This window comes from Neospora caninum, chromosome XII (genome assembly GCF_000208865.1).
Source record: "Neospora caninum Liverpool complete genome, chromosome XII".
Classification (NCBI taxonomy): domain Eukaryota; phylum Apicomplexa; class Conoidasida; order Eucoccidiorida; family Sarcocystidae; genus Neospora; species Neospora caninum.
In genome coordinates this window covers 2432386-2456215 of record NC_018398.1, presented here as the reverse complement: position 1 = coordinate 2456215, position 23830 = coordinate 2432386, and the positions used below count along the sequence as shown (strand labels likewise).

Below are 23830 nucleotides of genomic sequence, written 5' to 3'. Positions count from 1 at the left end.
TCCTGGGGGCCTCGCCACGGAACGAGAGATCGCCAAAAGCATGCCAACAAAACACACACTCGAAGCAACAGCCGCGCGTCGCGCGACACAGGAAAACCGTCAATTTTCACCTAGAGATCCATAGACTGATGTACGCGCACACGTTTCGTGCCTCCATCCGGATACAAGTCGACTTGCGCGTTTTTCGGAGTTCATTGCCCTCGAAAAAAGATATCAACGGAAGCTCGGAATGGATGTGTATGGCGGACGCACAGAAACACTGGGAGCTCCTGCATGTCGATGCACACCGGCGCCAGAGCGACAAATATCGAGGTATGTTTTTGAGTGTGCGTGCTGCGATATGTACCAATCTCCGCAGCGAAGTTTGGAGCAGCGATTGCAAACAGGCGTTAGCCAGAGAGAACCGTGTCAGACAAAAAATGCCCCCCCCAAGCCCGTCGATCCGCCGCGAGACGGCAGTCTCTTTTTGCAATCTCTCGTCGTTTTCCTCCTCCGCTCTCTCACGCGTTGGCTCCGCGATACCGCAGCGGAACGGACGGTTTCGCAGGACAGCGCCCTGTGTTGCTGTTCCCCCCGCTTTTTCCTTCTCAGTGGAAATGGTGTCTCGCACGCTCTCGCGAGCCTGACCTCTTTCCTCTTCAAAAAAGGCGTACAAAATCCGGCGCCCTACTCAAAAGGCCCTCTGCGAGGCGTTCGTTTCTTGGTCCGTGTTTCTCGAGGTTGCAGCCTGGCTGCTCCGTCGGCTACCTGAGAGCGCCGCTCTATCTTCTCGTAAGGCGTCGTAAGAAAGAGCTCATGTTACGACCCCACACGCCCTCCCTGGCACGGGTGTACATCCACTCTATATGCGCTGCCCCGTTCACCAGTCAGCGACGGGAAGACTCGGCAGACAAACACACTTTGCACCGATGATCGAACGCAACAGACACCGCGTTCTTGTCCCGGCTGATGACGAACGCCGCACGTTCAGCAGAACACTTGTCACCTTTTCTGTCGAACATATACAGATAGAAATGCGTGTATAACCTGAAATCTCCCTTGTGTGATCCCCCTCCCAAACCTCTAAAGACGTGTATATATATATGGGATGCCAGCGGCAGCCATACACAGAATTATAGACGTATATTTATGTACGAGGGTGTTTAACGCGTGCATGCCCCCAGTGGGGCGTTGAAAAGAGACATCGTACATCTGGAGCGCCCGCAAAGTGCGGAGCACGCCTCTGCGGTTTTCTTTGCACGACGCCTTGCCACTCAGCCGGCTGGGAGGGAAGAACCTAGAGTCCCTCAATGGCCCGCACGACGCGAACGCCGGTCCGAACGAGCGGGAAATTGATGGCGGAAACTGCGGGCTTTTTCTCCCTGGGCAAGGCGTCGGGTCCCTTCTTGCTGCTAGAGGCGGCAGGAATCAACGAGCCGCCCTCCACGCTGGCCACCGTCGAAGCCTCGGACGCGGCGTCCGCGTCCGCTTCGGTGGTTCCGGCGGTGGAAGCTTCTGCTCGCAACAGCGCGATTTTGTGGCGTTTGTCGGTCTCTTCTTTCTCGGCCCAGATGAGGGAGAGTACGCAGTGGTACAGCGACCAGGCTCCGAAGGTGAAGTTCACGGCCATAAACACGTCAATCGTGTAATGGTTGAAGGAGCAGACGATGAGGCCGAGGTTGATGATTCCCACCAGGAGACACAGCGAGCGGAGGATGTTCAGGCGAAGCACAGCCGCCCACGCGGTTTTCTGCCGATCTTCCTCTTGCTGGAAAATCCCCGAGACGGAGGCCAGCTCATCACCGCTTTCTGCGTGAGGCGCGCCCGCGGGACCCTCCTCGAGGTCGCTGACCGGCGTCGTGGTGTACCCCGCAGTCAGTCTTCGAGCGGATCCTCTAAGCTGGTTCAGGCGCCGCGCGATGGCCCGATGGATCTCGTAGAACAGCACGCCTTTGGAGTCGCGATCTTCGCGGTTTGCGTTGCCGTAGAGCAGCCACGTGGCCATGCAGCAGCACGTGATGGTGGAGTGTCCAGAAATGATCATGCCGGTGCACTCGTTTCGCATGGAGAACATCTGGAGGACTCCGAGATAAAAAAAGCTACCTACGGACGTGACTGAAGGCGGTACGCAGTTTCGCCGCGAGGGCGGCACGGTGGTGATGATGATGGCGACGCCGCGACAGAGGTACAGTGAGCCCAGGAGAAACAGAAAGCGCGTGCCGACCAGGAGGTTCAGCGGAACCTTCAGAAACATGGCGTGTCTGAAGATAGTCACAAAGATGATGGCGACCGTCACGGCGTCGACGACGAAAGGGGTCGCGAAAAACAGAGGCTTCGAGTCGAGCATTTGGTCGTGAATGCGATCTGGAAGACTCTTTTGCGTGCGGGGATCGAAGAACGTGTCAGAAGCCACCGAGCACAGACACATCAGGTAAATACAGGTCATGACGTAGAGTGTCGCGACAGCGAAGCGGCCGAGGTAAAACTTGAGAGGATGCACGGTTGCCCATAGTGCTGGGACCTGGTCCTCCATCGCCACGCCGCTTTGTTTTGCGGGCGACAGAGATGCTTCTTGCTCCGCCATCTCGGTGTTTGTGGGCACTCAAACACGCATCATGACAACTCAGCCGTCCGGCAGACAACACCAGATTCAGTGAGCAGAAAACTCACTGTCCCGTGAGAGAGCGATCGCCAAGAGGCGAGAGTCTCAGGGACTGAGCCGCGCTCCGAACGCTGCCGAAGTCTACCCTGCGGCTCTCTCACCGGTCCTAAGCGATCTTCAACGAAGATGTTCCGCAGGATCACACGAGTTGTGCGTCTTGTCGACGTTGAAACACCCTTCTGCGCGGGAACCGGAGCGCAGAAAGGAATCCGCAAGACACAGGAACAGGACCGTTTTTCATCTGCGATCTCTTCCCGAATCGCGCGCGCGTTGGATTGACCGCAGGCCAAGACGGTCGCACACCCTCGAATATAAGACGGGACCGGTTCGGCAGAAAAGGACAGAGACTCGCTCCGCCGCTGTGTCTTTAAAAGACAGGAGAGAGCAGCAACCGTCAACCCAACCGTCAACCCTCGCGTGTTAAAGTTGACAATCGGCCAAGTCCTTTCCACGCACACCCAACCCTGTCGAGAAGCCAAACTGCTGGTTTCGCAAACGGGGGACCGCCTGTTGGCCGGACCCCGAACAGCCAGGGATCAAGAGTATAAGACAAAACGCCGCGTGGAAACTGCAGACCAGCGAAGGCTTGAAATGCCTCGTTTAGGTTCCGTGCAAGCCGATGAACAAAGGCACGATTTCGCATTTACACGCGAAAAAGCCTGACAATTTCTTCCTCGCGCGAGTGGCGCATTCTACTCACCCGCCAGATGGGACGGGCAAAGTATCCAATACGCGAACGTGAAATGCAATAAAAAATTCCCAACGTTAAGATTCTGCTGGCGCTGCACAAGATACAACGCAGCGACAAACACGTACACATCAAGCGGCAACAGCTCTCTGGTCTGCCACACGTCGAACACACCACGTTAACGCATTATCGCCAAGGAAATACAGACCCTCGCAAAATGACTACGGTACTTCGTTGAGTCGCGTCCTTTCGCCTTAGATCGCATTCCCTCCTCAGCCGCGCAGCAGCGCGTGATTTCTGCGATTTCTCTAAAGGAAGTCAAAGCAAGATGCGAAGCGGGAACCTCCCACAGCCTCCCACTATCTGATTCGCGACGACCGGATGAACACACGCTTCTTGCGATGCCACAGCTGCCAACGCTCTTTTGGGGTGAGACGGTCTTGTGGTGTCAAAGGGAAAATGTAACTCCGGCACTGGAACTCGAGATAGCAAAAAGGGGACGCGCGACTGGCCGTGGAGCTGCGCAGCACACGAAAATGCAAGATCGACACCAGAGCTCCCTAAACAGGTACTGTTTCCCGCGCTGCTCAGAAAACCCAAAAGGCAGGACGGCGGGATCTCGCGCGGATGGACTGGGAAAAGTGTGTCGCTGAGAATCAGGAAGAAACGTCATGAAAATGCGAAAACCCCAACAGCAGTGGGAAGCAGGTCCCGTTCGCCAGAGAGGCAAAAACTGTTGTGTGTCGCTGAGAAACGTGGTACCGATTGCACTCCCCAAAGCGAGAAATTTTGCAGCGGGCGGTCTCGCGTTCTGAGCGGTGCACACGCGTGCTCTTTTCAGGTCCTCGCAGTTTTGCGGAGGGGTCCGGACAACTTGGCTCGCGTTCGCAAGAGGCGGCGTGTGTCCGTATAGAATACAGCTACGTAGTTAGCGCAATACGCGAAGGAAGGGAGACTTTTGGGCTGTGGCATATACGCATCGCTCGCTCTAATCCCTCGCTACCACAAAAACGCTATACCGCCCGCACTCCTGTGTGGCAGGTGAACACCAACCACAACCCACTCCGACGGCTCGGCGCCTGTTTCTTCTTCAGTCACGGCACGGCAAAATGATGACAGCATTCACGAGAACGAATGGACGTCGACTTTCAACCCGCGCTAGGAAGAAATGGAACAACACCAAGACATGCGGCGAAAATGTGGCTAGCCACAAAACACAGAGGGGGAACAAGAGAGTTGGCCAATTGTCTATTCACCAGGCCTCTCGTCGAGGCAAGAACTCGCACAAGAGTTTGGCACGGCAAAACCATTTGCTGATGCCGTGGGGAAAGGAAGCAGAAAGGAACGGAACAGTTTGATAGGGAAGCCCGAGGGTAAGGTTGTATGTCGCATTTTCTAGGACAAAGTGCGGTTGTGGATGAACACAGGCACGCAACAAGGCGGGCTGTGGTCAACTCTGTGTAAGTGATTCACAGAAGAGAGGAACCGACGATTCTAGGCACGTCAGAGCGAAGCTTCGGCCTCGTTCCCGTGGAACATTTTCGTAGCCTGTATTATCTCTATGCGATCAGGTGCATGTTTTCTCCTGATCGCCGCGAGACCCTACTTCACCACTTTTACGTTCGGCCCAGAACACGTAACGCGCGAGGATCCTTTTTTTGCACGGCCCAGTTGGAGGTGTTCACGCCGACTTAATCTGCAACGATACGGCAGTAACACGGCTGGAACAGATGGCTCTTTGTCGGCTATATATATATATATATATATATTTGAGAGATGCCGTCTGCTCGCACCTTTGCAGACTGCTTTGTCGCGTGCATGTTCCTTCCTGGATATCGAGAGAAACGGTATCCCATCGCTTTTTCCCCCTGAGAATGGTAAAACGTTCGTGATGCCTGTGTTCCATCGTTGATGTGCAGCAGGTGTACAGCACAATGTACTCCGAGTTTGCCGTCTGTGGATGCCTACTCGGTTCAGCGAACCCGACTCCCTTTTCGCCTGCCTACTGCGTCAAGTGGCGTGGTCGCTCGTCCAGTGCTCGATTGGAATAAACTCATTTGCTCTCGAAAAGCAGGAACTACCAGTCCCTCAAAACGGAAATGCGGGGGGCTGCGTGAACCGTATCAGTGCCTTGCGCTATAGACCGGTAAACATCCCCGCACGTTTGCGTATTGGTGGACAGTTGTCACACGCGATCTGTTGCTGCACGGCGTTGAGGTCTGACGATAGAAAAGAGCCCCGTTCATGGCTCGCACGCCGTAGAAAAACGTTAGGGCGACGCATCTGCTCCGCAAGGCTTCTTCGCACCTGGACCGTAAAGCGCCAGTCGGAGAGTTGGGGGATTAGCAGGCGATGCCAGCAGATGCAGTTGTATGGCTTCAGAGACCCAAACACCTTTCATAAGAGCCACACTCTGAGTTCTACGAGTGATTTCCTTAGCTCGATCTCTCGTCTGCCGGTGTCCGCTGTCCAGTTTCCAGATCAAGGGCACGCGAGTTTTTTTTCTACCGCTTTGAACGCGAACGGCGTCAGAGCAGACGACCGCCTGGTCGCTGAAAAAAGACGCCCAAGTCGCTTAAGCAGACGAAGAGAAAAAACATCGTAGCTTTGTGCTGCCCACAGAGCCGCAAAGTCCGGGCGCCGGACCCCGGCCAAACAGAGTGGTTCTGATCTGTTTCGACCTTTCGGACGGAAGCCATGTGCGCCACGAAGGCTCTCAGGCGACGAAGTAAAAAGGTGTTGGAGCCGTTTGAATTGCGAGGAACGGTTCTACAGAGGTTCCTTATCGGGAAACAATCGTTCCGTCTGACAAACTCCCTAGAACGATTTTTCAGTTCCGCGGGTTGACCTTTGGGGCCGTCCACGTGTGCATGCGAAAGATGGAGCGGCATGCATTACTTGGCAAGAAACGAAACGAGGTTTTCAGAGGTGTCTACATGTGAGGAAAAGCTCGCCACCTGACAGACTCCTCAATGCCTAAAATACAAGCAATTTTCCCCCGAAAAGACTCGCCCATGGGCGGCTGGACTACCGGCAAGAGCCGGTATTCTCTGTCGCAGTGCGCTGCCGATCTGTCTCCCGCTAGTTGGCTGCATCCTCGTCGGCAGAACCTCACCTTTTCTCTCCTCTGGACCCTCGTCAGATTCGCTTCTTCCAAATGAAACAGCGCACAAACTCCGGCAGAAAAGCCACGCAAACACACACGCTGTTTCGAGTCGCGAACCGAGGACGCTGAGTCGTCTCCCGAAGAGACAGAGTCCGTTTGTCAAACGAAGTCTCGCTTCCCGGTCCCGGACAACTCCCAAAACCATGCGCAAGGCAGATACCGGTGTGTTCTTCCTTTTCGGTGGAGATCCATATCGCGAAACTGCCTGTTTTGGTTTCGTTTCTTCAACCGAGTGTCGTTTGCCAGCGTGGATGTCTTCGCCGGCGCGGACCCAACCGACCGACAGGAAGATGTCGTGACAGCGCGTTTCCCAAGTCAAGCACGTGTGCGTCCTGAGCGTCTTGCGGTCAGGAGCGAGGAATTTGAGCCTTCTGCCGTCTCTATTCTCGGCCCTTCAATCGCTCGGGTTTTGTACGAAACTCGGCTGCCGGTCGCTGGCGGCTTTCCGGAGTGAGGGCGCGAAGAGCCGCGTTGTGGAGCGTATGCACAGCCGCGTTGTGGAGCGTATGCACAGCCGCGTTGTGGAGCGTATGCACAGCCGCCTGAGTGGCAGGAAATGAAAAGATGGGAGGAATTGCACAGGCGGCCGAGCGCGAAGACAACAGGCGATGCACAAGTTGAAAGGATGGGAACGAACAGGCCGCAGGGTGGCACCCGCTGCATAGGTGGACAGGTCGTGTTGGGAGACAGCACGTGTGCAGGATCGTCAAGTCTCTTCGAGATCAAACGAACGAGTCAGTCTGTGTGTCGCACACGCCTCTTGTCTTGTGCCATTTTCTCTTCTCTTCCACCGAGGAAAGATCCACACCACGGAAGGCCCGCGGGCTGCTACCGTAGGCTTTCCGCCACCTCTGAGACAGAGCGCTGCACTCCCGCTCGTCCCACAGCGAAGAGAGAGGGGACGTTTATTTCTTTCGTGTCGTTTGCTCTGTTTTTTCTTGTCTTCTCGCTCTTCCTCTTCCCTTGCGCGGGAAATACGTGGGAAGCTCCAGTCCGCCGCAGTGTACAAGCAGACGGCCGTTCCCTTATCTGGTCGCAACCCACGACGGAGAGAATCCATCGCTACTCGAGTGGCTCGGCGTCTTCCCTGTTTTTTCCGGAGGGAAAGAGGCATCGAGACAGGGACAAAAGAAACGAGAAGTTCGTCCAGTCTCTAGAGGAAGGAACACGGGGGACTGGAGACGACAGCAAGCAATCAACTCCAGCTTTCACTACAAATGACGGAAAGTGCTCTTCCACGTTACACAGCAACTGCGAGGCAATTCGCGAGGCCAGTGTATTTTCTTGGAAGAACGAGCAGGGGGGACGAACACCCGAGCGAGGCGCTTCTCACTGGGGTCTGCCTTTCTCTCTTCGACAATCTTCTTTTCGTCTTAAACGCAGTCGTTTCTTTTCCTTCATCTCTCGTGTCCACTCTGGGCTTCCTTTCTTCCTTCTGCCTCAATGCGAGCTCCTTTGCTCCACCCCTTCGGCACTTCCCCAGGGACTCCAGTCTCTCCTCTGTCGCTCTCTACACCCCACACCCTCTTCACCGTTCGCATCCTCGATGTCTCCCTGTCCTTGCTCTCCGGTCTCTTGTGTGTCCGCTCCTCTTTCGCCAACCTTTCAGAGTCTTTGCCCGTCCTCCTCTCCATCCCGACTCCGGGCCTCACCCTCTTCCTTCTCTCCTTTCTCGCCGTTTCCCTCGCATTTTCTTCGTCTGCTCTCTTCTCCGTCGTTCGTTTCCTTTCCGTCTTTCGAAAGAGACAAACCTCCGTCTCCCGTGTCTCCTTCTCGGCTGTGGGGCGCCGGCAAAGGCCGTGCCCAGCAGAAGAAAGGCCCGACACGCGCGGGCCCCAGCCAAGCTGCCAAGAATGCGGCGGTGAAGAAGAAAGGCGCTCAGCAGCTCGGGAAGGCTTCCGAGAAGAAGGAGAAGAAGGGCGAAACGAAGAAGGAAGAGAAGAGAAAGCCTCGGAAGCAGACGAGCAAGACCTTCGCAGAAGAGGACTTGTTCAGCGAGCTAACCAAGGACGACCTCGTTACCAGAGATCTCCCTCACGGCCTCGTAAGCCACTGGCGCAGAAAACCGCCACGGGGTTTTCCCCTTTCTCATATGCGGATCCAATCGCACATACACTGCCTCTGCCTGCCATTTACACACACATACAGATATATATATATATATATATATATATATATATTAATATATATATATATATATTTATTTATTAACATATCAGTCTATACTTCCGTATCTAGGCATACATGCAAGTGCATGTTCAGTTCTAAAGAACACATGGGGCAGGTGTATGCGTGTGCGAATTTCGATGATCTCTCTCTCTCTCTCTCTATATATATATATATATGTATATGTGTGTGCATTGTATATGTATATGTATGTATACATGTATATGTGAGCAAACGTGCACCTGTTCGACTCACGAGTGTGTAGCTGTCGAAAATGCGTGTCGGAGCCCGCTGCGGCAATTCGGAGAGCGGTGATCCGGATACTCAGTGGTTTTCTTTGTCGGTGGTTTTTCGTCAGATTCCGCCTCTCCACTGGGAGCTGTACAAAATGTTTGGGCGAATCGGCGATCCCCGGTGGCCGTACTCCGCAGATTCTGCAACCTGCAAAATTTTCGTTGAGCGCCTGTTCAAGGGTTATGGCCTGTAAGCACTTTTCCGGAGTGTTTCTCTACCTCTGAGGTGTGATCCCTCCCTTTCGCTTCGTATCGCTGCCTGTCCCCTGCCTCTCACCGGCCTTCCTTTTCAGGTGCCTGCTGACCCGAGGGAGTGCGAGAAGCTTGTCTTGCTTTCCTTTCTTTCCTTTTCGTTCTCTTCTTTCGTTTCTTCGTTCTCTTCTTTCGTTCCTTCATTTTCTTCCTTTGCGACTTCACGAACTTCCGTGTCTCGAGCCGCCGACCCCCGCTCCTCGCTAAGGAGAAAAAAAGATTCTCGACCTGCAGTTTCTGTCCTTTTGTCTGCGCGTCTCTGGGTGCATCCCGCAAACAGGCGACGGAGCATCACGGAGGATGAGTTTCGCACGCGCGTGGAACGCGAATGGACTTTCCTCGCCCCCACAGGCTCCTGCGCTGAGTTTCTCCACTTCGACGACCTGTGCCGGAAATGTAGGCGACAAAGACACAAGGAAACGGACTCTGACGAGACCCAGCGCGAGGGTGGTGTTTTTGTCGTTTCGTTTTCGAGTTTGAAAGCCGAGCGCGTGAAAACCCCGTCCCTCCGTGAAAGGAGAGAGCCAGAAAACGAAGAGGCGGAGCGAGGCCGCGTCTCCGCTCCGCCGCGTTCTCTGCCTTTCCGTCCAGTCCGTCTCCTGATTTGACTTTCTCGGTACATGTGAACGTTCATCCTTCTCCCTGGGTCTCTCGGGTGTACATACACGGCGACCTCGAGGCTTTCAACAGAGGTGGCTGCTCACAACAGGTTTCACCCTATCCACAACGCGACGGAAAAGGAATCGTTTCGCCGGTACCAACTGCGCTTTCTCTCATGCCTTCTGTCGGGGAAAAACTGCCGTTTTGGTCAACGTCGTGAGAGATGGTGTTGCGCTCCTCTCTGTGTGTCTCCTTCGGCGCGTCTCCCAGGTTGGCTGCTTGTTCGCGACTTGAAAATTCGTGAGGAGGAGGAGGAACGGCGTCGCCGTCGCGTAAGGTGTACCTACACCTCTTGGCTCCAGTTAGGGCGCTACTCACACCGCGGCATTCGTGTTTCGGCGTCGTTTCCACTATCTAAATCGCTCCGTGCTTTCCAGCGGTGTCGCTTACACTGCAGCTAGCTGGAGACAAAAAAGGTGTCTCCGATGCGTCTTTTGCTTGCCCCCCACCTAGCGTGGTAACTCTCCATCTGGGAGAGGACTTCTCGCGGTCTTTCTCTCGGTGTATGAGCAGATCTCCAGGGGTACATGGTCAGGAATCGAGGCTTGTCTACAGATGTGTGTCGGTGTACGTACACTGTCTTTATGCAGACGACTGGGGTCCTGTGAGTAGAGGTGTACGCGAATCTCGAAGCAGAAACTTTTGTGCACATGGCGAGTCTTGTCGATCTGCGTTGGTGCGTGTCTTCAGGCTCTCGAGACGGGCACGCAGCCAGAGAATCCTCGACTCCGCAAGTTTTCTCTGCTTCCCGACGAAGACATTCCGCGCTTGACCCTGCACCGGAGAGTCAACAAGGAGATCAATCAGCAGGGGGTTCACCCCGCCGTTCTGGATGTGCTCTGGGACTTCTTCTCCGAGGGGAAGCCAGGTAAAGACAAGACAGAGGTACACGAAACAAGCACACGGAGAGAGTGAGAGCGCACAGATTTCAAGGGGAGAACAAGAGGGAGAACAGGGGCGAACAAGGGAGAACACGGAGACAAGACAAACCAGTAGGTAGCCAAGTGAGAACCAGGAAAGGGTAAAGCGAGACCAACAGATACCTTGATGGTATCCACATCTTGCTGCCGGCTGCACTTGTTCTCTTTCGAAAGGCCTCAGCGCATGCGCTCGGTACATCGGGCGGTTTAACGCGAAGCCTCGACAGGCTGTCTTCAGGCTTGTGAGCGGTGCGTATCTCGCGTTTCCCGCCTCTGGATCTCGAGCACGCGGCGGCGTTTGTTTTCCTTTCTCGCCAGAGCTCACTCGAGCGCAAACCACAGCTCGCTTCGAAGTCCTCGTCGGTGGCCTTCCGCCTGCAGCGAACGAGGGCGAGGAACCTGAAGACAGAGAGACCGACACAGGCGAGGAGCAGAGCGAGGGGGAGAAGAACGAAGCTGTGCGCGACGAGCTGGACTTGTTTCTCGAGGCAGTGATCCGAAAGCGAAAGGAGAAAGAGAGACGGCGGCTGCTCGGCCCGCTGACTGCAGATCGCTTTCTTGAAGTTTTCCAGGACAAGGTGGAAGCAGCTATGGACGCCTACAACGAAGACCGCTACTGGGCCTACCACCGGGAGGTGATGGCTTCTCGGAAAGCTGTCGCCGACGCGTTCGCGCAAAATGCAGGTACGTGAACAAAGGGGTGTCTCTTCGCCTTTTAGGTCCTCTCCCGCGCTCCCCTTTTCCAGCCCTCGAACACGGCCTGTTCACCGGCGCGAAACGCCCGCAGTTCAACTCGCCTCTCGTCCTAGATGGGAACGAGGGGTTGGGGGGACGTGGGGAGGGAAACGGGAGAGAGGAAAGGGACCAAGAGGTCAAAGGCAACTTGACACGCTTCCTTTGCTGCTGAAGCAAGACTTCTTCCAGCGAGTTGCGCTCCCCTCGAGCAAACCGCGGATTCCGAGGGGGTTGGGACGCGCGTGCGAGGCAGAAAAGAGAAAACGAAGGCGCGCGCCTTCGGGACTTGTAGACTCACAAGGGCATTCACGGGGGGTGCGAGGAAACACAGGCGGTCGCGGGCCTTCTTGGGAAGACGACGTCAATTAACAACTTTTTAAACGGTCGGATAAACAGAGACGCCATAGTCCTGGGGCTGCGCAAAACGACTCCAGTTATGCGCCGTGCGCCCGCGTCTGTTGTCCCTCTGTCAGCCTTCAGACAGCAGAGACGGCGTTTCTGCCGGGCGTCGAACATGCTCTTCAGCGACGTCTGGCGTTCAGTGCTGCATGCGCGGAATCGAGACCATGTCGCAGAGATCTCCCGGCCGACTCCTGAGTCGAGTATCTGGGAACTGTCGGGCTCTGACAAAAAGATCCCGCATCCTGCTGTCGACACGAAGCTCAAGAACCTTGCAAAGGAGATGCGCCACTGGAGAACGGTTTTCCGGTGAAGACGCGACCTCGGTCCTTTCCGTTCGCGGGCCTTTACCTCGAGCTCGCAGATGGCCCGTGGTTGCGCGAGCCCTCTTTCCGATTCCAAGTTTGTTTTCCCTCTTCTTCCTCTCGACAGCCTGTCTGGGTTCCCTCTCGGTCTCCTGCCGAAGCTGTCTTTCGCACCTCTCTCTAAGTTGTCTTCTCTCAAAACTGACCGGCTGTCCTACCTCGGTTGTCGTTTGCCGTGTTCTTTTTCTCGCTTCGTTTGTTCTCGCTTTCTGTGCGCCCGCTGGAATGGCTCCGGCGGACCGAGCACAGAAGCCGCGCGGTCTTCGCTAGCGGGTGTCTTCAGCTCAGCGATATCTGTCGTCCACTGCACACTTTGAGCTTTGTCTCTCAACAGAATCCAAAACGGGAGTAAGAAACTCGTGGCGTTTGCCCCTAGGCAAACGCGTGAGCCAGGGCTAACCGTCAAGCGTCTCCGCTGGCCGCCGCGAGACGCTGGGGACCTTTGCTGCGTGGAGCATCCGTCGCCCGAGGAACGCTTTTAAACGCGCGCGTTTCGCGGGTTCCTTCACTTTTTCTTGGGGAGAGCGCCGAGCGACTGGCTGCGGCGCACGCGTTTCCACGGCGATAGCGCGGTGAGGTGCGTACCAAAAAACGCGAACTACCATATACAGCCAACCCCGCAGAAAAGCCGAGCCGTGTGCACTTTCTTGTGGAGCTGGAAGAGCAACGAGCGGGAGCACCGTTTCGAAGAGGAGGTTGGAAGACACGTGGGAAGACAACCCAGACCAGAACACCTGCGGCCGTTTCTTGCGAAGTGTGCTGCCGGAAAGACAACCATGCGCGCGACTGTCCCCCTCCACGCGGGCGGAAGCGCCACTGTAAAAGAAACGCGAAAACGTTCCACGCACGCGTGTAAACGCGCGGAGCCAAAAAAAGCGGTGACGCTCTGCAGCGAAGAACGCGCGGGGGAGGGTCTCAAATCGCAGACGCGAAGAGCGAGGAAAAGCGGGAAGTCCGTTTAAAAAACGAAAGCTACCGAACCTGAGAGAAGGGAAGCAACTGCCACGGAAACTTCAAACACCACACGAGAGATCGAGGCGGCCTCGTCTCAAGATCGCAGGCCCTCTGCTTTTTGCACAAACGCGTGCGAAAGAAGAGAACCACCTTACAGCAGAACACAGCAACGACTACGACCAGACGCCAATTATACACAGACAACCGAGTTTAATACGCGCATAGATTCGCTTGAATTCAGCTGCATATCTATATCTATATCTATATATATATACATATATATATGCAAAGAAGTGCATGTGGACATGTCATCGGAGCCCTGAATTTGTCCTGTGTGTGATAAGCGGATACGCGCGGTGTCAGAGTCCGTCGTCGTGAGGTTCTCGCGCCTGGGCCTCCAAATACGAAAAATCAATGTCGTCGGCTGGAAGCTGTAGAGACACAGGGAAGAGCAAAGGACGGATTTTATCGTAGCAACGGAAATACATTTCACCACAAAAAGGACAGGCATTCGTTTTTTCCTCTCTTGAACGTTCAACTCAAAATCACAGAGCGAGGCTCCCTCATACAGACTCAACCTCTCCGATGTCCCACATATATATATATATATATATATGTGCATGCAATATACATGAAAATATGTCCATATTATATATATGCATATTTGCGTACCTTGGATCTTTTTTGATGTAGAACTATAGTGACCATCCTGAGCAGCTGCGTGGAGAAACGGAAAGCGGTGAGAGACTGCCTGAAGATGTCGTCGACTTCTTCTGGAGGCGGGCGATCTCGGCCTGCCAGAGAACCCCACAAATCGTCGCTGATGCAGAGGAGCGCCACGCAAAGGACTGTGATGGCGATGTCGAAAATGTTCTCGAATCTGAAGAAGAATGGCCGACCCTGAAGAGAAGAGAGACCACGGAGAGATGCCAGCGTGTTTTTGAGTCACAGAAACGGGTAAACCTTACACGACTCGCACATACACACCTGCAAGGCTTGAACAGCTATTTCTGGGAAGCAGATACGAATTGGACGAGATTCGATCTTGAACGCCTTTGTTTATCGGATCCACGATTTCCTACGGCATTCCAAGTCCGCCTCAGACAAGCTGAGAGTCCCTCCATCTCTGTATAACTCGCTGTCTACCTTTCCATCTTTCTGCGCCGACTGGACTCCACCTATCAACTCACGTATAAACAGTTGCACACACAAATATATATATATATATATATATATATATACATGCGCATACTTGTGTGCTTTTCTGTAGAAATCGACCTGCATGAAAGCGGGCCCCTTTTGGCCTGGCGTTTCGAGTCTTACCACCACCAGCGCTCGGAGGCAGACTTCGAGAAGGAGCATGAGGGTGACGAAGACTTCGGCGCAGACCACCCAGAGGTCGACGACGGAGAGCGTGAGGCAGCGAACGAGGACCCACGCGTTGAGGAGAAAGACAAAGAGGTAGAGCCACGCTGTGAATCGCGAGTAGTAGAGGCGATTGGCTACGATTTGCAGTGCTTCTCGACAGGGGAGAAGAGAGGAGAGGAACGAAAAAGGTTCTCCGCTGCGGCGGGAGGGCGTGCACCGACTGCCTGTTCCGAGGTGGGACTCCTGGCGCCCGAGCAACATGCTCCGGGCACTGAAGTTTGACGACTCGCCAGCAACCGAGAAGACAGAAGAGCATGATTCATTCGCCTCTAGAGACCGTGCCTTTCGACCTTCCTTTTCCCTATACTTCTGTCCGCTCGGAATCGACTTCGAGACGCTCTCGACAACGGACGTCTCGGATGGCGAGGAGGTTGCTGGGGTGTACGTACACCTCGGAGACAACTGCGCCCGGGGAGAGAGGCGGTTGTCTCTTGCTGAACGGGTGCCTGGCTGTAGACACATCCTCTCTTCATCTTCGCAGTGGCCCTGTGTCGGGTAGTTTTCCTCGTCTGGCGTTCTCTGGGGCGAAGAAAGAGGAAGGTCGCCGAAAGAGCGGGGAGAATTGCATCGCGCCCCCGCCTCGTGCTCGTCTCCACTTGGGTCCTGTCTCGCAAGTGTATATACACCCCGTCTGCTGCCCGCGTCTCCCCTGCTCTGCGACCCCCTCGAGTTCCCTTCTCCTCTGGACCACGGCGAAAGCGCGCCTCTCTCACTGTCTTCCCCACTGAAACAAATGTCCACAAACTCTTCGTTGTTTCGCCGCGGAGAAGCACACGTCTCGCCCGTCTCTTCCCTTCTGCCTGTTGCCATACACCGCATTTCCTTCTTTGCTCCGCCCTTCTCCCGCAACGCTACGAAGTCGCTCTCTGCCTCCCCCCGGCGTTGGTCTCCGAACCAGTGCTGCGCAGGCTGTGCCGCGACTTCCGTCTCCGGCTCCCTCAGCACGTTCCCTTTTCTCTCCGTTCTCGCCTCTTGCACTGCGCAGAACTGCTCGTATCCTGTGATGACGTGCACCGGCGCACTGGGGTCGAGGAGCGACTTCTTCTCTCTTGCTTCCGGAAAACGTCGAGAACTCGAGACAGTCGCCTTCTCGGCTCTCGCAGAAAAGAAATGGTCTTCTTCGCCTTGAAAAAAGGCGCTGCCTCTGTCACCCTGTTGGACAGACGACGGAGGCTCTCCGAAAGGGACCGACTGTTCTCTCTGGGCGCCGCGACTTCGCCAGGCAGAGTCCTCCGAGAACGACGCGAAGCTCTGCTGCGTTTCTTGAGGGGGGCCGAGATCCAGGGAAAAGTCTGGACCGCCTGACCCCGGCAGCACACCGCTTCCTGCCTGCGAGTGCAAATCTGTGAAGGGACGCGCATGCGGGAAGGACTTCCCATCGCCGGCAAAAGCGTCTCCGTCGTTGAGGAGATACGAGTCATCGTGATCGTCCTCTCCCAGAAACAAGTCGTTGTCGAAACTCTCAGGCTCGGCCGACAGCGAGTACGCAGCCATCTTTCCGGCGTCCAAACACACACCGACGAAAAAAGAGACAATGACAAGGAGAACAGAGGAAAAGGCTGCCAAGAAGGCACAGGATCAACTGATGAACGCGGGACGAGCAGCCGACGGGAAAAGGCCACACTCGCTGGGTCTCACTCTCGCTCAGACCGTTTCCGCTGAAGTGACCACAGACTTCTCTGTTGTACATGCAGCGCGCTCTGCTCGGAGACGACTCAGGCGGGAGAGAGCGAAGGCCTCGCAGTTCTTTGGGGGGCGTGAAGCGAGTGAAAAGAACGACACGAAAGAGGCACAACTCGAGAGAGATTACCAAGGAACGAATCCCTGGGACTTGAATGAGAACGTTGCTCTGGACAAGTCTTTCTTATGCAGCGAAAGGGCTCCAGACAGCATGCAGTTCGCCGTTCACTCCGGCAGAAAACACCGAGAGCCTAACACATCGCGCCACGAGTGAGAGCCGAGAGACTGGAAACAAGACACCAAGACGCGCACGAGACCTGCCGTCGCGCGCGTCTTGTCCAGAAAAAGAGGATGAAAAGAGAAGGGGATTCGCAGAGAGGCAAAGCCTGTTGCCCATGCACAGATGCACAAGCACTGGAGGGCTCCTGATAACCCACGAATCGATTCAGAGGTACGTGTTACACGTATGCCGACGCATGCATTTGAATTCAAAAGAAAAAGAGCGAGACACAGTGGACACGAAACGGGGGTTCCTGCGCCGTGAGATGCTTTCTCGAGGCAGGAAGGAAGAAGACCGAACGCTCGCTGGGTCAGTTGCCTCTGAAGCCGCCAGAGAAAGCGCGTCGCCCACTCCTCACGCTTCGACTGGAAGGAGCTGCAAAACCGAAGAACAAGGGGAAGACCGCCCTGTCCTAAATCCGATACCTCGTGGGAGAAAGGCGGCGCCTACCTCTTTACGTCTCCCTGTGTGTCAGCTGTTTCCAACACACGGTTTTCTCGCCCAGACTCTTTTAACAGGTTTAGACCCTTCAACGCCGTGTCTCTGAGAGAGACGTCGTGCTAACACCTTGAGAAAAAACGGTTCTAAATACAAATAGTTCGGTGCGTCGGAAACTGGCGGCACGGATCGGCGCGTCTTTGCTGCTGTCTGGAGTTAAAACGTTGTCAGGCATGCACACGCACTCGTCTCCGAGTTTTTGTGTGCCAGTTTGGCGTGCAGCTGGAACTTTCGCGTCTTATATTCCAGTTCCGCGCCGCTTTGCGTGCTCTCGAGGAACGGAACTTCTGTTTCCCCTCGCTTCTTCGTCCGAGTCGAGAGGTCACTACACTCTTTCCGCAGCTTCGGGGCCGTCGACTCAAGCGTCTCCAATTTCCTCAAAAGTTGCTTTTTCAGCGCCCAAAAGGCTGCGCGGCTCTCGTGCTCCCCGAGATCTAGCCTCACCTCGCGTCACTGACCTGGCCGCTTCTCCCCCGCCCCCTTTTCTCCCGCAATCTCCCGGCTTTGCGCCAAATTCAAGTTTTCCGCGTCCACGGTCTCTCGAAAAGCTGGCAGAGAGCGCATTCAGTTTTCCAGCGAAGCTCGCCTGCGCAGAGAGCGCCGGGGTTTGGCGAGTTGCGGCGTCAAGCGGTAGCCAGTCTCGCGCGCGCAAACGGCGGTTCTCCGCAGTTCCCTCTCTTTTCTTCCGACAAGTTTTCGCCTTTCCTCGGCGGTTTTCCTCTAAAATCCCTCGTTGGTTCTGGTGTGGCTCATCGCGTGGCAAGAACGCGCAGGCCAGACAGCACACGGAGGCGCCGCTCAAACAGCACGGGACTCCGGCCGTTTTGACTCGAGAAAGAGCCGCAACGGGGATTTTTTTAAAAATCAGCCCTTTTCAGGTTTCTCAGCTTTCCGCAGAAGGCCCTTTCCCCGCGCTCTCTTCAGAGATTGCTGGTTTTTCATGCTCTCACTCCCCGGAAACCACGTCGATGCTGCGAGGCCCCATCCCGCACGTGGCACAGAGCGCGCCGCACGAGGTTGTCGATTCTCCGAAAGTGGTTTGTGTTTCTGTTAAAGTCCAAGTCTGTTTTCTTCGAAGCCGCTTTCCAAGATGTGTGGACTCCTCGGTCGCTGCGTAGGCGGTCAAAGAACCGCCTGCAAATGCATGAGCCTGCGAACCTTCACGGTTGTGTGGCTGGTCGTATGTAAGCAAAACTCGCGCCTCTCGCGGCGCCACGCGAATCTTTGCCGCTTGAGCTGTGCGTCTGCTTCGACAAATCCTCTCTCTTCGGGCATAGTGTGGGCTGTCGTTACTCCGTGCCTGCTTCGTATCGGCTCTGTCTCGTTCGCGTCTCTCTGCCAGCGTCACGGAGAGTCGGGATGGTCCCCCGTCTGTGCGCGTGTGTCTGCTCTTCTTTTGCGGTATCCTTCAATTTCTTTTCGTCGCCGTGTTCCCTTCCTGGCCAGCGCAGGCAAAGAACCGTTTTTTCTGGCATCTGGGTGCTCGGATCGCTTGCCTCGAAGTAGAGTCGACGGCCGCATCGGGTTCTTTTCTGGAAAGACGCAGGAGAACACAGCGCGGTCCCGGGGATGCAAGGCAATACAAAGCTTTCGCGTGGCCAAAACTCCCCTTCCTCCTCTTGTTGCTCTGTGCGGTGCCTCGTACTTTCCCTACCTCACCGCCACGAAGCAGTGTGTCGCGTGTGGAGGCTTCGTAGATATCTAGACGAATAACGAGATATGCTCTTGCGCACCAATCAGGCGTTTTTTGCAGGGGAAAGTGAGCACGTGTATGCAGATGTGGCGCGCATGTGGAGAGGCTTCACACTGGTTGCTGCCTCGCAGCTTGTGAACCAGTGGCCCCGCGCTGTCGCATGCTTGTTTTTGATGCTTCTCCCCCTCAGATACCCTCGTCGCGCTGTTTGAACTCGTCGCGGGCTCGTACCTGACTTCCGCTCGCCAGATGGTGGACACCATCTTGGAAAAACTTCGCGAAATCGCCTTCAATGCGGGGACCGAAAGCGTCGCAGACTACTACTACGAAGTCCTCCAGGCGTCGTTCGGAACGCTGTGGAAAACGGGGACAGCCCTCACGGTGTTGAGAGGTAAGCAGGAGAGGGTCGCGGCGCGCCTGGTGTGCACCCCGCGCTGGGTCTGCACGCAAACACGTGTATGTACAGACAAACGTACACAGGCAGATACGCGGAGACCCCGCGGGAAGGCGTACAGCCACCCTTTAGAAGATGTACATCTGTACGCCTCACACATGCAAAAGAGCAGGAACGGGTCGACTTCCACGTGTGCGCGCCTGCGCTGCACTTGTTCTCAGGGCTCATCGACCTCGGTGGAGCAGCGTTCGGGATTTACGGTGTATGGACGAAGAAAAGCTGGGCCTTGTACACCTTTCTGGGCTTCAACATTGTGAATTTCGCCGTGGATTTCATTCTCTTCATTGCCGCAATGTCTGTGGTCAGTGCCCTGTACATCGGCTGGTTCTATCCGGTACGTCCCTGGCCCAGTCAGCGCCACCGTTTCGCATGCATTTGTGGGAACATGTCGCGACGAACGCGCTCTAGTCTTCTCGGATACAATCTTGCGCATCTTCTCGTCGACGTGCATGCAAAGGAGAAGCATCTCTCGCTGTGTCGTTTCGGTTCTCCGTGCCGCGCCACGCTGCCAGATCTTCAGTCTCTGGCGCGTCCTCTCGCGTCGCCAGTGCACACCCCTTCCGGAACACGGAATCTCTGGAAGTCCCGAAGTACCTTCCGGAATGTGTCTTCCGACAGGACACCTTCTTTCTCAAGAGGCGTCGCTGCTCAGCCGTCGACGTGTCTGTGCCTCTCGCGGCGTATGTCTCGTGCGTTGCCGCGTTTTGTTTTTTCGTTTGTCACTGTCTCCATCTCGTCTTCTTTTTGTCGGCGCCCGGGTGACCCCTCTTCTGTGCGCCGACTTCCTGGTTTCGGCCCACGGAGCCGTCTTCCACATTTTTGGTCCCCAAGACTCCCTCTTTTCTTTCAGTCTGCCTACTTGGTGGTCTTCGCCCTCTACGGATGGCTAGCCATCATCGGGTAAGAGGCAGCGGCAGCTGGGAACACATGCGTCTGCTTATGCACATGTACGCACATGTGTGTGTCTTTGCACACGCGCATATCCATGACTGTTTCGCCGGTGCATATGCGGGTATATTTGTGGATACAGCTGCCACACACACACACAAATGTGTGCATGCAGAGATGCGAGACACCCACGTGTGAAGTTATCAGGGTTTCTTGCCTTCAGAAGTAGGACGATGGTGATGCAGAGCACCTTGTGCCAGCCCCGAACTAGGGGAGATCTACACCCGTGTATATACCCATGATGTCTCTACGAATGCATATGCATATATGTGTAGATGTATGTATAGATGTGCAGTTTAAGCAGGCGCTTGTGGGCCATGTAGCACGTGTATCGATACGCTTTCGGGGTTTCAAATTTGCCCGCCATGTAGGTGTCTGAGTGTGTTCGTGTTGTACGGGTTCCCGCTGTCTGCGAGGCTGCGAGACTTCGGCCTTGTTTCTCGATTTGTCTTGCGTGATGGATCCGTACAGGCCGTACGTCACCGTCGTGCTGCTCAGTTACATCTGGGGTAAGTTTTCCTGCACTTCGCCTCCCTCAAACGGGATCGATTGCGCGTTTCGGAGATCTTCAGGCGTGTTTTGCAGCTTTAGATGTCTTTCAATCCCGTGTATGTGTGTGCCCTTCTGCGCCTGCAAACGGAGATGAGGCTATGCCGGTTAGCTGCATTCGCGCCTGTAACGGGAGAGTGAGCAGGATAGAAGAGCTTTCTTGTCGTCTGTCCCCCAGGAGGACTCTCCAGTTGCTTTTCAAGCCTGTTGAATGTGATCTTTGCTTCCCATCGGTTATGTCCTTGGCGAAAAACTTGGGTTACTGTTATCCGTCGTACTAACTGCGAGAGAAAAGCCTACTCAAATGCTAGTTTGATCAGCGCCATCGTACTGGGAGGGATAATCTCTTGCGACAGGACTGAAACCCTGGACACGTATTGCTTTTTTTACGCAAGCTTTTGTGTACGAATAAAACGTCTCCTCAACACGCATTCATATATATGGATATATATATATATGTATATGTATATATATATATATATATATGTGTACCAAAGTAAAGCACAAATGCCCGGATATATATATGTATATATGTTTGTTACGGTTTTTTGCATGAAGGTGTCGCGCGGGCGTGAACGATACCGGGAGTGTGTCCATCCGGAAAAGCTCGCCTCTGTTTGCATGTCTGCATGAATCCGAAGGACGGGCATACGCATGTAGTTATGCGGCGTTGATGCGTTGGACTCGAGCGCGGGTCCGCCTTCAGGCTTCCGGGGCGTTTGAGGGTTTCCGTGTTCTGTGCCACACACGCGCCAAAGGCTGCTGGTTGCGCCGTGTGTTTGGCGTTTTCTGGCGTCTATGTTTTGTGCATTTTCATTTGTGCACCTTGCAGTTGTTGGGGCGGGCGGCACTGGAACGGAGAGGAAGTCGTACTACGATTTGCAGGAGGAGCAAGAGAAGTTGGCGGCCAAGACAGCAGGAAGTAGGGCTAGCAAACTCCTCATTTCTGTCGCCGCAGGCACCTCCCGACGTTCCGAGCTTCGTGTGCGGAAAGCTTGTGTCTTTGTGGCCAGGAAATGTTTCTGGAGACGCGTTGCTCTCCACAGATAAAAGGATGTATCATAGGCGCTTTGCATCTCCCCAAAGACTGCATGTATCCCTGCGAAGTTCCACACACATCCACAGATGTGTCTCTGTGCATGCGTACATTTTCATCCATACTGATATATATATATATATATATATATATATGCTTGCATGCTTACGTGGTTATATGCATCTGTAAGTGTCATTGCTCGAATCCGTGTCTCTGCATGTGTGGGGTGGTGCGTGGGTGTCTGCACGAGGAGTCCGCACTGAGAGCTTTGGCCATCTTTCATTTCCATAGCTGTGTCGTTTTTCGCGCGCGCTCTCATTTTGTCTCGGTCTGTTGTTCGTGTGGCGCTCGTGCGCATGTGTGTCGGCGCAGCGCCTGCAAACGCTCGAGACGACGACGCAGTGACGGTCGCAGGTGAGGGTGCGCCGGAGCGGCAGCCACTCCTTAAGACAGCCGCCGACCCCGACAGCGTCGTAGTTGTAGAAACTCCGTGAGACGCGGGAATAGTCTTCGCGCGCTCGCAGGGGCCCTGAGCTTTTTTGCCCTGGCACAAGGGTGTTACACGAGGCACAGGAAAGACAAGAAGCGTTGTCTCCGACCGCCCCGCGAGCCCAGGCGATGCCATCCTTTCCAGGCATCGGTTCTGGGCAGAGACCAGAGCGCGAGGTGGATCGGTTTCCGCCGCCCTCCCCGCGCCAAGCTCCCCGTTGCGCCTCTGCTCACGCAGCTGTGTTTCAGAGAAGCACGTGCATATATATGTGTGTATGGACACGGGTCTAGACGTAGATGTGTGCAAATTCGCGCGTATGAACCGTGTGTGGCTATGCCGTTCAGAGATTACCACGGCCAGATGCAGACAGAATAGTAGACGGGGTTTGCCGCAGGAGCCTAGGCGAGAAGGGCATCCCGCCGCTCGGCGGGGGGAGTATGAAGATGCGTGGACGTAGATTTGAACCGAGGTAGATGTGTTCTCACCTGCAAATGATGCAGTGTCGCGTGTTTGCGGGGAATGTGCCCCGAACACCATGGTTCGCTGCGAAAAAAAAACGCGGGTTGTGTCAGGCCTCGCTTTGCTTCGAAGGGGTGCCGGAGGGAAAGTGTGCACCGGCGAACCATGCAGGGAAACAAGTGCTGTCGCGTGTTGAAATGTGGGAATGTCAAAGGTTTTGAGTTCACATCCTTCGCCGAAGGATGTGTGCAGGTGCGGAAAAATGGGGCGTGAAAGAAACGCACGTTGAAGGGTTTTGGACGCTTCGTGCCAGGGGTTTCGTTTCACGTCTCGAATAAGGCCGGGAGAAAGAGGGTATAACCAAGAAAAGCAACTCTGCGCCGCTTCGGAAGGCCCAAAGCGAGACCACAGGACCCGGTGACAACGCTCATGTGTGGACTCTCATAAATACGAGAGGTGAAACTCCGAGAGGCTGTCGCGTCAATCGTATTGCACACACAAACACCTACAAAAAATACATAGATCTCTATGTACTTGCCTATGTGCGTGAATCTGTATCGATGCATATATATATGTGTATGTATATTTGCGTCGGATAGCAATCCTTGACGCTTTCCTTTGTCAGGGGGGGGCGGGTGGGGAGAGAGGCTGGCTGATTTGTGAACGTTTCCGCCTCCCACATCTAAAGATCGCAACTCAATTTTCGCGGGCCGTTAAGAGGTGCGTCGTTTCAAACGCTTGGACCCAAGACATTCTGCACATGGCTTCCAGCGGACGACCGCGCAACGCTTTTTCCAGAAAACGCGACAGAAAAGGCCGCCCAGACGCTATGCAGTCCACGTATACACATCTATACACTCTCACGAGTTGCATATACACGTCTATATTTGCATGAACGTACATTTGGTGCGCCTATACTTTTTTGTATGCTTGAATAATTCCAAAAGCGCCTTCCCTGTAGCAGCTGAATGTTTTGCCGGGAACCAGCAGCTTCTGATCTTGCTGTGCCCAGTGGACTTCCTTAAACGCTCGTTTCCTCTGGAATTCCTGCCTCGTTCTCTTCGCCCGCGTCCACA

At 54.8% G+C, this 23830-nt stretch overlaps 4 protein-coding genes across 4 annotated transcripts; 2 read left to right on the top strand and 2 right to left on the bottom strand.

Moving 5' to 3' along the window:
• Positions 1–1276: 1276 nt before the first annotated feature.
• Positions 1277–2563, bottom strand: NCLIV_063280 (conserved hypothetical protein; the record flags this gene model as incomplete). Its single annotated transcript, XM_003885879.1, has 1 exon — positions 1277–2563. One exon carries the CDS (start codon positions 2561–2563, stop codon positions 1277–1279), a length of 1287 nt encoding a protein of 428 aa, XP_003885928.1.
• A 4557-nt stretch (positions 2564–7120) lies between these two features.
• NCLIV_063270 (conserved hypothetical protein) lies at positions 7121–12233 on the top strand (the record flags this gene model as incomplete). Its single annotated transcript, XM_003885878.1, has 7 exons — positions 7121–8539; positions 9020–9144; positions 9487–9602; positions 10077–10138; positions 10557–10734; positions 11105–11470; positions 11995–12233. The coding sequence occupies 7 exons, from the start codon at positions 7121–7123 to the stop codon at positions 12231–12233; spliced, it is 2505 nt and encodes an 834-aa protein (XP_003885927.1).
• Positions 12234–13598: 1365 nt separating this feature from the next.
• Positions 13599–16161, bottom strand: NCLIV_063260 (conserved hypothetical protein; the record flags this gene model as incomplete). The annotated part of the gene is made up of 3 exons (XM_003885877.1): positions 13599–13670; positions 13912–14139; positions 14563–16161. 3 exons carry the CDS (start codon positions 16159–16161, stop codon positions 13599–13601), a joined length of 1899 nt encoding a protein of 632 aa, XP_003885926.1.
• Positions 16162–18215: 2054 nt separating this feature from the next.
• On the top strand, positions 18216–22670 carry NCLIV_063250 (conserved hypothetical protein; the record flags this gene model as incomplete). The annotated part of the gene is made up of 8 exons (XM_003885876.1): positions 18216–18309; positions 19009–19209; positions 19434–19606; positions 20123–20172; positions 20692–20729; positions 21602–21691; positions 22178–22295; positions 22640–22670. 8 exons carry the CDS (start codon positions 18216–18218, stop codon positions 22668–22670), a joined length of 795 nt encoding a protein of 264 aa, XP_003885925.1.
• Positions 22671–23830: the final 1160 nt, after the last annotated feature.